Source organism: Mauremys reevesii, unplaced genomic scaffold (genome assembly GCF_016161935.1).
Source record: "Mauremys reevesii isolate NIE-2019 unplaced genomic scaffold, ASM1616193v1 Contig68, whole genome shotgun sequence".
In the NCBI taxonomy this organism is placed as follows: domain Eukaryota; kingdom Metazoa; phylum Chordata; order Testudines; family Geoemydidae; genus Mauremys; species Mauremys reevesii.
In genome coordinates, this window is record NW_024100882.1 from 32,135 (window position 1) to 47,360 (window position 15,226).

At 41.0% G+C, this 15,226-nt stretch overlaps 1 protein-coding gene across 1 annotated transcript in view; it reads right to left on the minus strand.

Moving 5' to 3' along the window:
• The window catches only part of LOC120394579 (butyrophilin subfamily 1 member A1-like), a 34,365-nt gene extending 27,110 nt beyond the window's left edge, over positions 1-7,255 (minus strand). Inside the window, exon 1 of the mRNA XM_039518807.1 lies at positions 7,180-7,255. Coding sequence (XP_039374741.1) covers positions 7,180-7,255 — 76 coding nt within the window. The remainder of the gene's footprint in view (positions 1-7,179) is intronic.
• Positions 7,256-15,226: the final 7,971 nt, after the last annotated feature.

The following is a 15,226-nucleotide window of genomic DNA, read 5'->3' on the forward strand; positions in this document are numbered from 1 at the left end:
ATTTATTTATTTATTTATTTTGCATTAAAATTGCTTTTATACCACACTTGGATGCATATGTGGTTACTAGGAACTGTTAAAGTTTGGAGCCCTTAGCACAGGGTTAGACATGAGTGTTGCTTTAAGCTGGTTAAAGGCCTTTTGACACTTTTTAGTTTATTGAACTGCATTTGGCTGGTTTTCTTGGTTAGGTTTGTTAGTGGGGCAGCAATTTGGCTGTAGTGCAGTATAAATTGCCTGTAATATTTGGCCAAGCCTAAGAAGGATTGGACCTGTTTGTTTTTTTACTTTAGGACAGGCCACTTTTGGATAGTATTTACATTGGCCTGTAGGGGGTTGATATTTTTTTGACCCACCTGGTGTTTAAGGTAAGTTACTTTGTTTAGGCCTATTTGATACTTTTTAGCTTGACAATTAGTTTTGCCTTTTTTACACGCTTGAAGACTTTTTGTAAAGCTTTAGGTGTTTTGCCCATGAATTAGAAAAAATGGACACATTGTTAAGGAGTGTGATTGCATATTTTTTAAATTTTGCTAGGAGACCATTTACAAGTTTTTGGAAGCTGCTGGGTGCATTTTGCAGCCTGAAAGGGAGCACATTAAATTTATATAGCTGGACATGGGTGATGAAGGCTGACTTGTTTTTGGCAGATTTATTTAGCGGTACCTGCCAGCACTCCTTGGTTAAGTTTAAGGTAGAGATGAACTGGACACATCCCAGTTTTTTTTAATAGTTTATTTATGCTTGGCATTGGATAGTTGTTTGGGCGAGTTACAGCATTTAGCTTACGGTAGTTATGCAAAAATGTATTTTTCCATTTCGTTTGGGAACTACAACCACTGGAGATGCCCATGCACTGTTAGAGGGGCGGATTACACCCATTTGTAGCATATTTTGGATTTTCCATTTTATAGCAGTTTTAGCTTGAGGAGTAAGGTTGAGCTCTAATTGGGTGAGCAGTACCTGTGTTAATGGAGTGGTATGCCCATTCAGTCCATCCTGGGGTGGCTGAGAACATTGGTGCTAAGCTGGTGCACAGCTTTTTGATTTGCTGCTGCTGCATACATCCAAGGATTATGGAGAGGTTTACTGTTTTTATGCCACCATTACTTTTTTCTTTGTAGTAGACACCTTTAGGCCACTTAGCGTCATTTTCTTCCTGGTCTATAAACTGACAAACCTTTAATTTGGGGGGGGGGGAATAAAGGGGCTTTAGAGAATTAACATTGTACACCTTAGGCTTTAGGTTTGAGGTAGGGTTGCTATGAGATAGTTAACAACTCCCAGGCGCTTTCGGACCGTGAATGGCCCTTCCCAGGACACTTCCATCTTACACTGCTCTACAGCCAGAATACTTCTGAAATAAATGTAGTCCAACTTTACTAATTCTGGGTCACTGAGAATGAAAATGATGCTTAAAATTATTGATTGGCTGTAGTTTTCAAGATATGCTATTGGGTCAGTATATACGACCCTTGACTTGGGAATGGCGGAGGATAAGTGAGTTATAAAGGGAAGGGATCTCAATTTAAACCAGAAATGACTAAAATACATCTTTGACTGGATCTATGAATAAATCTATGACTGGGTTTGGACAATACTTGCTTTTTAGGCAAAACAATGAATGATGCAATCTGAAGCTGGTATTGCATCATCCATGATATGAATTGCATTATGTTATTCCTAGAAGTCATGGATGATGCAATCATAACGAAGCTTACATCACTCTGCTGAACAAATTGCCCTATATCAGCTCTAGAAATCATACAGTGTCATGCTCTCTTATTTGTCAGTGTTTGATTTTGCAAAGGGACACATTTCTGTTTAGCCAAAGTGAGCAGAGATCATAGAATCATAGAATCATAGAATCTCAGGGTTGGAAGGGACCTCAGGAGGTCATCTAGTCCAACCCCCTGCTCAAAGCAGGACCAAACCCAACTAAATCATCCCAGCCAGGGCTTTGTCAAGCCTGACCTTAAAAACCTCCAAGGAAGGAGATTCCACCACCTCCCTAGGTAACCCATTCCAGTTCTTCACCACCCTACTAGTGAAAATTTTTTCCTAATGTCCAACCTAAACCTCCCCCTCTGCAACTTGAGACCATTACTCCTTGTTCTGTCATCTTCTACCACTGAGAACAGTCTAGATCCATCCTCTTTGGAACCCCCTTTCAGGTAGTTGAAAGCAGCTATCAAATCCCCCCTCATTCTTCTCTTCTGCAGACTAAATAATCCCAGTTCCCTCAGCCTCTCCTCATAAGTCATGTGCTCCAGCCCCCTAATCATTTTTGTTGCCCTCCGCTGGACTCTCTCCAATTTATCCACATCCTTCTTGCAGTGTGGGGCCCAAAACTGGACACAGTACTCCAAATGAGGCCTCAACAGTGCTGAATAGAGGTGAATGATCACATCCCTCGATCTGCTGGAAATGCCCCTACTTATACAACCCAAATAGCCATTAGCCTTCTTGGCAACAAGGGCACACTGTTGACTCATATTCAGCTTTTCATCCACCGTAACCTCTAGGTCCTTCTCTGCAGAACTGCTGCCCAGCCATTCGGTCCCTAGTCTGTAGCAGTGCATGGGATTCTTCCGTCCTAAGTGCAGGACTCTGCACTTGTCCTTGTTGATGCCTCATACTTGTGTGAACAGTGCAGATAACTTTTGCTATGTTTGTGGTGAAGTGACTTTTGCATCACAAAAGTGCAGTATAACCACTATGGTTAAGAAAGCCTATCACCATTATTTTGGCTGCAAAATTGGAGATTAGGACAAGAGGTGGGCCCCACACATATGCTGCAACACTTGTGCAACAAATCTTCGCCAGTGGTTGAACAGGAAAAGGAAATCTATGCCTTTTGCAGTGCCAATGATTTGGAGAGAGCCAACAGATCATACCAGCAATTGTTACTTCTGCATGGTGCCTCCGGTTGGGAAAGGTGTGTCAAAGAAGGAAAAGTGGACTGTGCATTATCCAAACATTCCATCAGCTATATGCCCAGTACCCCACGGAGAAGGACTGCCGGTTCCTGATGCACCACAATCATTCTCACCTGAGTCAGACGAGGAAGAGGAAGAGGATGAAACTTCTGCTCCTGAGCCATCAATGTCACAGGACCCACATTTTCTCCCATCCTCCTCCTCTGAACCACACCTCATAACACAAGGTGAACTGAATACCTTTTCAGGGATTTGGAACTACCCAAGAGTAAGGCAGAGCTGTTGAGCTCCAGACTACAGCAGTGGAATCTCCTGGCAGGTGATGTTAGGGTTTCCATGTTCCGTGACTGTCAAAAGGATCTTGTCCCATTCTTCTTCACGGAAGGTGATCTTGTAGCCTGCAACAACATCGATGGTGTGATGGCAGCCTTCAACATCGTTCACGATCCAGATGAGTGGAGACTGTTCATTGATTCATCGAAGACGAGTCTTAAAGCTGTTTTACTGCATAATGGCAATGTTTTGCCATCAATTCCAGTTGGTCATGCAGTCCATATGAAGGAAACCTATAACAACATGAAACAACTTTTGAGGTGCATAAACTATGACCAACATCAGTGGCAGCTTTGTGGAGATTTGAAGGTTGTTGCTCTCTTGCTTGGTCTGCAGACTGGATACACAAAGTACTGCTGTTTTCTCTGCGAATGGGATAGTCGTGCAAGAGATTCCCACTACATCAAGAAAGATTGGCCACTCTGACAGTCATTGGAGCCTGGGAGGAAAAGTGTTCAGCATCCACCACTTGTTGAATCAAGGAAGATTTTGTTACCACCCTTAAACATCAAGCTGGGTCTGATGAAGAACTTTGTCAAGGCTATTGACAAAACAGAAGCAGCTTTCAAGTACCTCCATGGAAAATTTCCAAGGTTAAGTGAAGCTAAGACAAAGGAAGGTGTCTTTGTTGGTCCTCAGATTCGTGAACTTCTTCGAGATGATGCATTTGACCATGCACTGCATGGCAAGGAAAAGACGGCATGGAAAGTTAGTGGCAATAAATTTTAGTGGCAGTTAGTGGCAATAAATTTTCTCGGAAACAACAAGGCAGACAACTACAGGTTGTTGGTGGAAAACCTCCTCAAGGCATACAAAAGCCTTGGTTGCAACATGTCACTAAAGATACATTTTTTGCACTCTCATCTAGACTTTTTTCCACCGAACTGCGGAGCAGTGAGCGACGAGCACGGCAAGCGATTTCACCAGGACATTGCAACAATGGAGAAACGCTATCAGGGCAAATGGAGCCCATCAATGCTTGCAGACTATTGCTGGACAGTGACAAGAGATGCTCCATTTAATGAATACAAGAGACAAGCCAAGAAGCACTGAGTAGACACTGAATAGGACTAAACTATGTACATAATAGTTTTTTTGCTTTTTGTTTCATAATAAATTTTAGTTAGATAACCCTTTTGCTGATTTTTAAAGTGTTACATAAACAGGACAGGTGAAATATTATCATGTAAAGCAACCATAAACACATGAAAAGACCTAGGTTTCCAATTTATGATTAAAACTCTACTATCTACACAATATACCTAGACATAAAATATAAAAACTTAAATATCTTAGAAACAGTAGCCAATCAGTTGTTTAAATTGTCATATTTGAATTCAGCACATCAAAATACATAATAAATAGAACATTTTATCTCTGAAGCAAACGACTTCTCAAAAATTGTAGACCAGTGTTATGGGCCTGGAGCACCTTTAAGACCATGACCTGGTCCCCTACTTTGAAGGAACACTTTTTGGCATGTTTATTATACCAGTCATTTTGCTTTTTTTGAGCATTTTTTTAGGTTTTTTTTAGCAAGGGCTAAAGAGGTTTGGAGGGTGTTTTGGAGGTTGTTTAAAAAGTTTAGAATGTTAGTTTCTGGAGAAGTCATAAACCTCTTCCATTGCTGATTCACCAACCATAATGGCCCCTTAACATTGTGGCCATACACAAGTTTAAATAGCGAAAACCCTAAACTGGGATGTGGTACAGCTCTGTAGCCAAAGAATAACTGCTGCAACACTAGGTTTAATTATTGAAGTGCTTATTTATGAATGTATGTGTTATGGCCCCCAAAGTTTTATTAAACTTTTCCACCAGGCCATTTGTTTGATGGTGGTAAGGGGTGGCAACCAAGTGGTTTACCCCATGAGCTTTTAAAAGGCTTTTTATGGTTCCTGCCAGGAAATTAGTTTTTACCATGGCAAAAATGTTTAACGCCTGGCACACACTTTTAGCCCTGGTGTTGCTTAGAGCTACTGCTTCTGGCCATCGGGTGGCAAAATCTATGAAAGTCAGTATGGTACTGCTTTCCTCTGGGTGCCTTTTTCAAAAAAGGAACCAGAATATTCACAGCTACTTGCTGAACTAGAACCTTAATTAGGGGGAGCGGTTGGAGAGTGGCTTTGACCTGGTCTTGAGGTTTTTCCACTCTTTGGCATACCTTACAAGACCGGACATAGACAGAAACATTTTGCCCATTCCTTCCCAGTGGAAGGACTTCCCCAAACAGTCTTTGGTTTTGTTCACCCCAGCCTGACCACTAGGATATTTGTGGGCTAAGATCAAGAGCTTTACCTGGTACTTAGTTGGAACTACCAACTGTTTTTGAGGATGCCAGTCTTTCTGGTGCCCACCAGAAAGAGTTTCCTTGTATAAAAGTTTCTACCACAAAAAAGGAATCGATTAGAATAGCTGAAAGGGGATGGGTTGCTCCGTGCCGCCATTCAAGCTCCCTGGTGGCTTTTATTTGCTTTCTGTTTGGCCTGGAACTGTTCCCTTGATGCTGGAGACATCAGTTTCTCATTGGATTGTGGACTTGGGCTTGATCCCTCTAGAAGCAATGTAGGGGATGGGGCTGTTTCTGTTGACTGTGAACCGCTCTCCACTGCACTATGTTGGAGTTTAGGCTCCAACTGAGCCTTTTGTGTAGGTTTATTTGCTGCTACCAGTGCAGGGTCTGTGGTGCCCTCTGGAGTTGGGGTTCCAGACGGGGTTGCAAGTACTGGATTCAGTGCTGGCAATAGTTCTGGTGCTGGTTGTTCCGCTAATTCCGGTTCTGGGACTAGATCTGTCTGGGTCTCTGAGACTGGATCCACTACTGCAGCTGCAGACATGGGCATGGGGTCTAGTTCCATCACCTCAGTCTGGGTCTCGGGTAACACAGGATGGGCCCTTGTAAAAGGCTCAGGGACAGAGCTAGGTGTGAAGATGAAGCCTGGCTGCGGGTGACCATTCCCACCCTCTTGGCTAGCTTTACATGACTGGCCAAGTCTTCCCCCAGCAGCATGGGAATGGGATAATTATCATAGACTGCAAAAGTCCACATTTATGACCAGCCTTTGTACTAGACAGGCAACTTGGCTCTGGGCAAGTCAAACTCTTTTGACTTGAAGGGATGAATCATCACTTGGACATCTGGGTTGATTAAGCTGGGGTCCACTAAGGACTGGTGAAGAGCCACTTGTGTTTCAGTGTCCCTCCATGCTGTAACCTTCTTCCTGCCAACACTCACAGTTTTCCTTCACTCTGAGAGTATCTGGGAGGCATTTGAGCATGAGGACCTTTGGTGTGACCCCGGTGCTATGAACTGTAATCTGTTGGTGTTCTTGGGGCAGTTGGCCTTTACATGCCCCAGCTCATTACATTTAAAACATCATCCAGCTGACTGGTCACTGGGGCGAGGTGGGTTGCTGGAGAATGGTGTGGTAGAATGATAAGATGTCTGGGGTTTTCCTCGGGGTGTAGTTGGGGCCTTGGGCTGTGGCCTTGGGTGTGGCCTGAGGGTGTTCCTTCTGGTATGCACTCAAACTGCAACCAGGGTTGTTCCTCTCTGCTTCCTCCACTCATGTTATTCTGATTTGCCCCGCCTCTCTGGCAGTCTGGGTCTGCTAGTATTGATCAGCATCAGAAACAAGACTTTCTGCTTAGTCCATTTTTTTATCCCATAAACACTGTTTCATATCATCATTGATCATATTCAGGAATTGTTCCTGAGTAATTAAATCACACATTCCTTTAAAGCTAGTTAAACCTCTGCCATTGACCCATTTATCTAACAGATCCTTTATTTGGTTTACATAAGCCACATTACTTAGTCCAGGCCCTCTCTTAAGGGCTGTAAATTTTACTTTGTACATTTCAGGTATAACTTGAAATTGTTTTAAATCTCAATTCTTAAATTTACCATAGTCAGAAGCCTCCTCAATAGGCATCAGCTTGTCCAGAGCTCTTCCAGTCAATTTTGCTACCAGTGTGGTCATCTTGTGATCATCAGGAATTGCATGGAGTGTGCACAGTCTCTCAAAGGTGAGGAAATATTCAGCAATATTACTAGATTCATCATACTGTGGACATAGTCACTTCCATTTGTGGATTTTAGGGGAAGGATTGTTAAAGTTTTCCGGGAGACCCATTTTAACTCTTTCCAGATCTAAGCACTTCAGCACTAACTCCGTCTCCAAGCGTTTCGCCTCTGCCTCCAAAAGGTGCTTCTTCACCTCCATCTCCAAGTGGTGCTTCTCTGCCTCCACCTCCAAGCATTTCACCTCCATTTCCGCCTCCAAGAGTTTTAAAGCTATTTGTCTGTCATGATTTTTTGTCTCTTTTCAGCTTCAAATTTAGCTATTTCTAGTTTTTGTTGGACATTGTGTTTTGCCATCCTAGCTCCTGCTTGCCTAGCTTACCCAAGAGCTAGAAAGAAAAAAGAAACCTCCTTGTAAATTATCTGGCTGTAAGCTAACACCTCTGCCTCCAGGCAAAGAGAGAAAAAAAAACTCCTTAGGTCTGTGCTTCTGGTTCAAACTGATCTCTGGCTCAAAAGATCCCACCTTTTCCACCATGTCAGAGTTCTCTCCCCACTCTGGACTTTAGGGTACAGATGTGGGGACTCACGTGAAAGACCCCCTACACTTATTTTTTACCAGCTTAGGTTAAAACTTCCACAAGGCACACATTTTAGCTTGTACCTTGGATTAGGTAAATGCTGTCATCACCAAGTGATTTAAACAAACCTTTAGGGAGGGCTACTTGAAGCCCTATCTCCCCCCGAGTATCCCCCCAATCCCTACACCCCACTTTTCTTGAGAATAAACAAGATAAGCACAGACCAACCTTGGGATTTTTAGGACACTAAAAACCCCATCAGTTTCTTTAAAAAAAACAACAGAACTTTATTAGAAAGAAAAAGGGTAAAAGAAGCACCTCTGTAAAATTAGAATGGAAGATAATTTTACAGGGCAATTAGATTTAAAAGACAAAGGATTTCCCTCTAGTTACAAAAAGAAAAACCAGGAATACACCTTCCCCTTGGCACAGAGAAAATTACAAACCAAAACAAAAGATAATCTAATGCATTCCCTTGCTAGTACTTACTAATTCTATAGGAGTTGGATTGCTTGCTTTCTTGATTTGTCTCTGGCAAGATTCACATGGAACAGACAGAACAAAGCCTTCCCCCTGCCCTCCCAGATTTAAAAGTATCTTGTCCCCTTATTGGTCCTATTGGTCAGGTGCCAGCCAGGTTACTTGAGCTTCTTAACCCTTTACAGGTAAAAGGATTTTGTGCCTCTGGCCAGGACAGATTTTATAGTACTGTATACAGAAATGTGGTTACCCTTCCCTTTATATTTAAGACAAGGACTTTATACAATGCTCCAGTGAGCATCAAGAACACGTCGGATGACAGTCCTGGAATGAGTTGTCCCTGGCCACCAACATCAGTTGATTTAACAGTTGAGGCTGCAAAGTCTGCCATGCCAATTGAATTTTACAATTTGATGGTCTGGATTATTGGAGCATCAGAGACATCAACACTGGCAGTCTATGTTGATCTTCCAGATGATGTGGTCCTTAAACTCATAGCACTTTGCCAAGATTTTGTTTACTTTGCATCCAAAGGTCTATCCATAGAATCTTTATGGATAGATATTCCATGCTTGAATAATAAGAGAATAGCAGTAGGAATATACTACAACCACCAGACTAGCATGATGATGGTGACTGTGAAATGATCAGGGAGATTAGAGAGGCTACAAAAACAGAAAACATCTCAGGATAGGATGCAGAAATAAAATGTCTAGACACCATTAATGACCACTTCTTGGAGCAGCTAGTCCTGGAACCCACATGGGGACAGGCAATTATTAATTTAGTCCTAAGTGAACCACAGGTTCTGGTCCAAGAGATGAAAATAGCTGAACTTCTCAGAAATAGCAACCATAATGCAATGACATTTAACATCTTTGTGGGGGGGAAATGCCAAAGAAATTCAACACAATAGCATTTAACTTCAAAAAGGGAATTAAAAGGAACAGACACAAGAGTGAAGTGCCTGCAAGCTTCATGGAAACTTTTTTTAAAAACACCATAGTGGAGGCTCAAAGTAAATGTTTACCCAAAATTAAAACAACAACAACAAACAGTAAAAAGACAAAACAATTCCATCATGGCTAAACAGCATAATAATAATAATAATAATAATAATAATAATAATAATAAATAATAATAATAGAATAAAAATGGTGCTTAGAAGTAAAAAAAAATCCTTTAAAACTTGGAAGCCAAATTCTAGTGAGGAAAATCAAAAAGAGCATAAACTCTGGCAAGTTCAGTATAAAAGCATAATTAGGCAGGCCAAAAAAGAACTAGCAAAATACACAGAAACTAACAGCAATTTTTTAAAGTACATCAGAAGTAGAAAGCCTGTCAAATGATTAGTTGTGCCACTGGACAATCAACTTGCTAGAGGACCATCCAAGGAAGAAGATGATGTGGAAAAGCTAAATGAATTGTTTGCATCAGTCTTTACTCCAGATAATGTGAGGAAGATTACCACACCTGAGTCATAATTTTTAGGTGACAAATCTGAGGAACTGTCTCAGATTGAGAAGTCAAGAAAGGAAGTTTTGGAACAAATTGATAAATTAAACTGCAATAATTCACCAGGACAAGATGGTATTCACCCTGGGGTTCTGAAGGAAGTCAAATATGAAACTGCAGAACTAACTGTGATATGAAACTATAAGAAAGAACAGAATTATCAGACACACAGATTAACATGATCTGTTGGGCAACTGACAACATGTTTTTTAAAAAGGAAATCATGTGACTGTATCATGTTAGAATTCTTGGAGGGGCTCAACAAACATGTGGACAAGGGTGAGACAGTGGATAGACTGTACTTGGACTTTCAGAAAACCTTTGATAAGATCCCTCACCAAAGGCTCTTAAGTATGTAAGCAGTCAGGGATGAGGAGGATGGTCCCCTCATGGATTAATAACTGGTTAAAGATAGGAAACAAAAGGTGCTAATAAATGGTCAGTTTTCACAATGAAGAGAGGTAAATAGCCAGGTCCCCCAAGGAGCTACACTGGGACCAGACCTGTGTAATATATTCATAAATGATTTGGAAAAGGGGATGAACAATGAGGTGGCAAAATTTGCAGATGATACAAAATTACTCAAGATAGGTAAGTCCAAAGCAGACAGCAAAGAGTTACAAAGGGACCTCAAAAAACAGGGTAACTTTTTCAGAGTTAACTGCAGATTTGAACCAAATTTGTGGTCCTCCAGGAGGGCATCCACTTAGGGTTTTCAGGCTCCCAGCCATCACCTCGCTCAGGCAGAAACCTGCACCTCTCTCCCACCAGACTGTGATTTCAAGCTTGTGGTCCCTCTGCACCTCACTGTGATTTCCTCCGCAGGTCTGCCCAGGGTCCAGCACCTGTGCTTCACCTTTCCACAGGCTACCACAATGTATAGCAGTGACCGACCAGCCTTCACAAATCAAAACACACTTGTTCTTAGGGTAAAAACATTACAGAGAATTACAGATAAGTTCCTAGATGCATGCTGAAAATCTTACCACAGGTCACCAATCTGTCTTATGGGGCCTCAGTAAGCCAAACTTGCCCTCCCCACCCTTGGACAGAAGGTCTTGTCTGTTTGCTGGATCAGAATGAAGGCCCTGTTTCTGTTGAAACTCAACCTTTGTATGCTGCCCAAAGCCATTTCTTTGTCTGTTGGTCAAAACTCAGTTTGTCAGTATAGGGGAGTCTCTCCTGCATGAGGTATCTCCCTGAAGAGGTTTGCAACCTGAGTGATTCACCTTCATCACCTCCCCCACCTCATTGTTTTAGTTCCTGGCATTCTGTACAATTCCTGGCTCTCAGTGATGCATAAAGAAATCATATGTTCATACAATATGGTCCTCAAAGATATTGCCTGCAGTTGCAGTATCTCTCACACCAACTTCCAGCAACTTCCTACAAAATGCTACAGCCCACCCTCTTAGCCAAAAAAAAAAAGTCAACATTCATTCAGTGGTCTGCTTTGTGGGTTGGCTCTTTAATGAATACAGACAAATTCAAGGTGCTTATCCAGATATGCAAGGCTCCACACAACTGTCCCAATCGTACCCAAGGCCCTTGGATACTAGGGTGATGGGTCTGGTATGGAACCCTTAACAGAACAGACTAGAAATCCCCTCCCTTTCCACCATGACCAGCTGATCATTTCTATTCTCTACTGGAGCCATGAAACTATCCGCTAACAGAGGAAGTCTCCTGAGTTGATGAAAGAAAATTTCCATTGAAGCCAGCTCTAAGGTATGGAACTCATACTGACAGGAGAGAAGCATGAGCGCAGAACCCACTAAATGTAAAACTCCATTATTTGCCATAGATTTTCCACAATAACTTCTTCATGCACATAGAGACACACAACAAACTCACTTACACCCCCAACACCTACACATGCAGAATAAATGAATATCCCTAAAACCTAGTAATGCCACAGTGTGGGAAAGGAGGAAGAGAATTGCAATTTCCATGTTTAAATATATGGGACATGATCAGGGTAGTACCCTGGTGGAAGCCAAATAGGTAACTTGATAGATAGGGAGGGAGAGAGCCTAGGAGAAGGACAGTATGTATCAGTTAATTTCTAAACAGTTGTTTGCAAAGGGACAATTTTCCCCACTGCTACACAGGACAATAAGAAGACAGATTGCTTGTGCTCTCCTTTCTGCCCACATCCGGTCCTAGACCCAGTGGGATTGCTCCAGTTCCAGTGCAGAGAGTGCCCTAACTTACTGCAGAGAAGATAGCAAGCAGACTTTGCCCATAAAGGACTATGCTCTAATTTATGTGGTCAGACCTGTTTTTGATAACTATTCTTATCAACTACAAACATTTTCCCTGACATATTTCATTACTTAACATTAGGAACGCCCTGTTTTATTGCCTATATACCTCAGAGGTTTGTGTGATCTTTATATGAACACTTATAGAAAATAGAACACGGAAACTGTACACCATAGCTGCAATAAATGCAGATATAAATCTATATATACCTGTTTTCCTGTAACAGAAAGTGCTTTATGAAGCATATTTTGCTAAGTACCTATGGAATCTTTATATATTGTGACAAAGTTCCTCCTCTACGTTGGTGGGTCCTGCGCTTATTTGGCAGATTTGATCACCTCAGTGATCTTCCCCACAGTCTGGGTCAACTTCTCCTGTGTTTGATCAGGATGCTTTGTTCCTGTAACCTCCATAAGGCTCTCCTGGACTCCTTTCCCCCTCATTTTATTCTCCCAGGGGTTCCTGCCCATCAGTTCCCTGAGGGAGTCCCCCCCCCCTCTGCTTTGTAGCTGATCTCCCTCCTAACTAAACTAAACATACACACACAATTATAGCATTAACATGCTGTTTGCTGCTATCTTTGTTTGCTTTTCTTGTATGTTCTTCCCCTTCCTCATCCTTGTCAGTCTTGTCTATTTAGAATATAACCTCTTTCGGGAACCTCTTTTTGTTTTGTGTTTGTTCAGTGCTGGGCACAATGTGGTCCTGATCCATGACTGGGGCTCCTTGGCCCTAAATAATGTACAGCCCCTAGCACAATGGGGTCCTTGGCCATGCCTGGGCCTCCTAGGCTCTACCATGACATACACCTATAAATAACTTGTTCCTGGTCTGCAAATACCGAGAGAGAGTGAAGATATCTAACATTTGGTGGCTCTTTAATCTGTCAGTCAGAGGCATAAAAAAACATTCAGTTGCTCTAAATTCAAGCCAGAAATGTTCCAGCAGGAGCTAAGATGCAAAATTTGAATAATGAAGGTAATTAATCATTGGGACAGGTGCCCATAGCTTCTGGGGTATGGGGAGCTGACCCAATCACTCGTATTCCCTCCCTTGGATACTTTAAATCAAACCTGAATCTCTCTTTCTAAAAAATCTGCTCCAGCTCAACTGTGTTAGGGCCAATGCTGGAAACAGAAAGTGAAATTCTCTGGCCTGTTTGCACAAGAGATGAACAAAGCAGTCCCTTCCAGCCTTGGAGTCTATGAATCTATACATTCAATGTGCCTTCATAACGTATTAATATTATTATTATTTAATAAATTAGGGATCCGACACAAACCACTATATATATGCTACATATATTATTTGAACTGTGCTCAACCTAGCAACAGCCTGACAGAGCTACGCAGCATACACACATATTTAACAAAATAAAATACCTGTCCAAACAGGTTTACACTCTAAGTATGAACCAAGAGAAAACAAATGAATGAAACAAAAACTTGGGTTGGGGGGGGGGGGGGCATGTGGAACACAAGGAAACAATTAGATGATTGTGATGTCAGCTCCCTGGGTGCTGAACTACCCTTGAGTTTTTTGAAGGAGGAATTTGAAGGAGAACAATATTGTGGTCTGCATGTTTCATATCATGTATATATAAAAAATCATTAGCTCTTTCTTCAAGTGATCAAATAAAAGTTGTGATCATGAGGCCTTAGGCAGCCTTTTCTGAATGAAGGAAAATGTATAGCCTCCCTCTGGTCCATCTCCTTTATATGGGCTACTTATTGACAGAAATCGTTTATTTTAGGTTCTCAAAACAACTTTGGATTGTTTGCCCTGATCAGGACAGAGATCTTATTTTTTTCTTTTATTTCTCTATAGTTTCAAACAAACTTATACCACTGTTTTATTAATAAGAATTATTATTTTAATTTATATCATTTTATAAATGAGATGGCACTTTTTTTAAATCTGCAATTAATAGTGATAATAGAACTGAATGAATAATAGATTTTTCAATTTTCTGTCTGAAACACCCTCCCCCCAATTCAAATTAAACACAATGCTTCATTTAGTTTTTTGGGTGTTTTACTGTCTTGTTTTAATTAAACCTCATTAATATTTAGATGAAAGAGCAATTTGAAATGAAAGGTTAAAATGTTTCATTTACAAAAAGTCAAAACAAAACATTTCAACTTTTTCAGAAAATTGTAAACCATTTTTTTCAGCAAAAACTATTCACCAAATTCAACCTGAATTTGCCAACTGCTTCAGTTGCCCTGAAGAAAAAATAAAAATCACTTAGCTCTTGTTGACAGGCTGATGGTGCCCATCTGATCTTTAATTGGACAAACAGAAATTAAACAAGTAAAATTAAGCAAATTGACAGAAAATCCAGAATGAAATTACATTTTAAAAATTCACCTATTTATAATAAGATATGAAGAAAAAGGCAGCAAGTGTCATTTGCTACCTAAATTGGAGGATATTTTAAACACATCAAGCCCTCAGTGGGTGTGATGGAAAAAATACTCGAGACACTCCTGCAAAAATAGTCAATATTGTTATTTATGTATCAGGACAAGGGGAAAAGTTAAACATGCTCAAGGAGACACAGGAAAATAACAATTGCCATGTTGGAGCTGACAGGGTGGAAGAGCCCTTAATAGCCATTACTGAATAACCTGTACATACAGGATATTTTATCTGACGTTTTTTATGTTCCTTTACTACACTGCCTTTGCTTGAACTTGATTTCTAGTTTCCGAAGGACCCTTTGTCTATGTGCTCACTTTGTTGTATGTGTGTGTTACTCTGTATGGTACAAGAATTGTCTCTCCTCTTTTGTACTCTAAACCTTGTCACTTTTTTAATTTGTCCAGTTTGTGGTTAATTAAAAGTTACCCATTATTAAAGGTTTATTAGACTTGATTGCCTCTTTGATCAAACTCAATTTTTTGTAGATACCATCCTTTCGCTGACTGATAGGCTGGTAGAATAACCCTATAAGACAGAAACTTCAGCAACAAAACTTACAATTTGTAGCAAAGTAACAAAGCCTTATTTAGAAAAAAAATGAATATTGACTCACATTTTCACTCTGAAGTTAATCACAATCCCTGTGAGCACCTTCTGAAATTTCC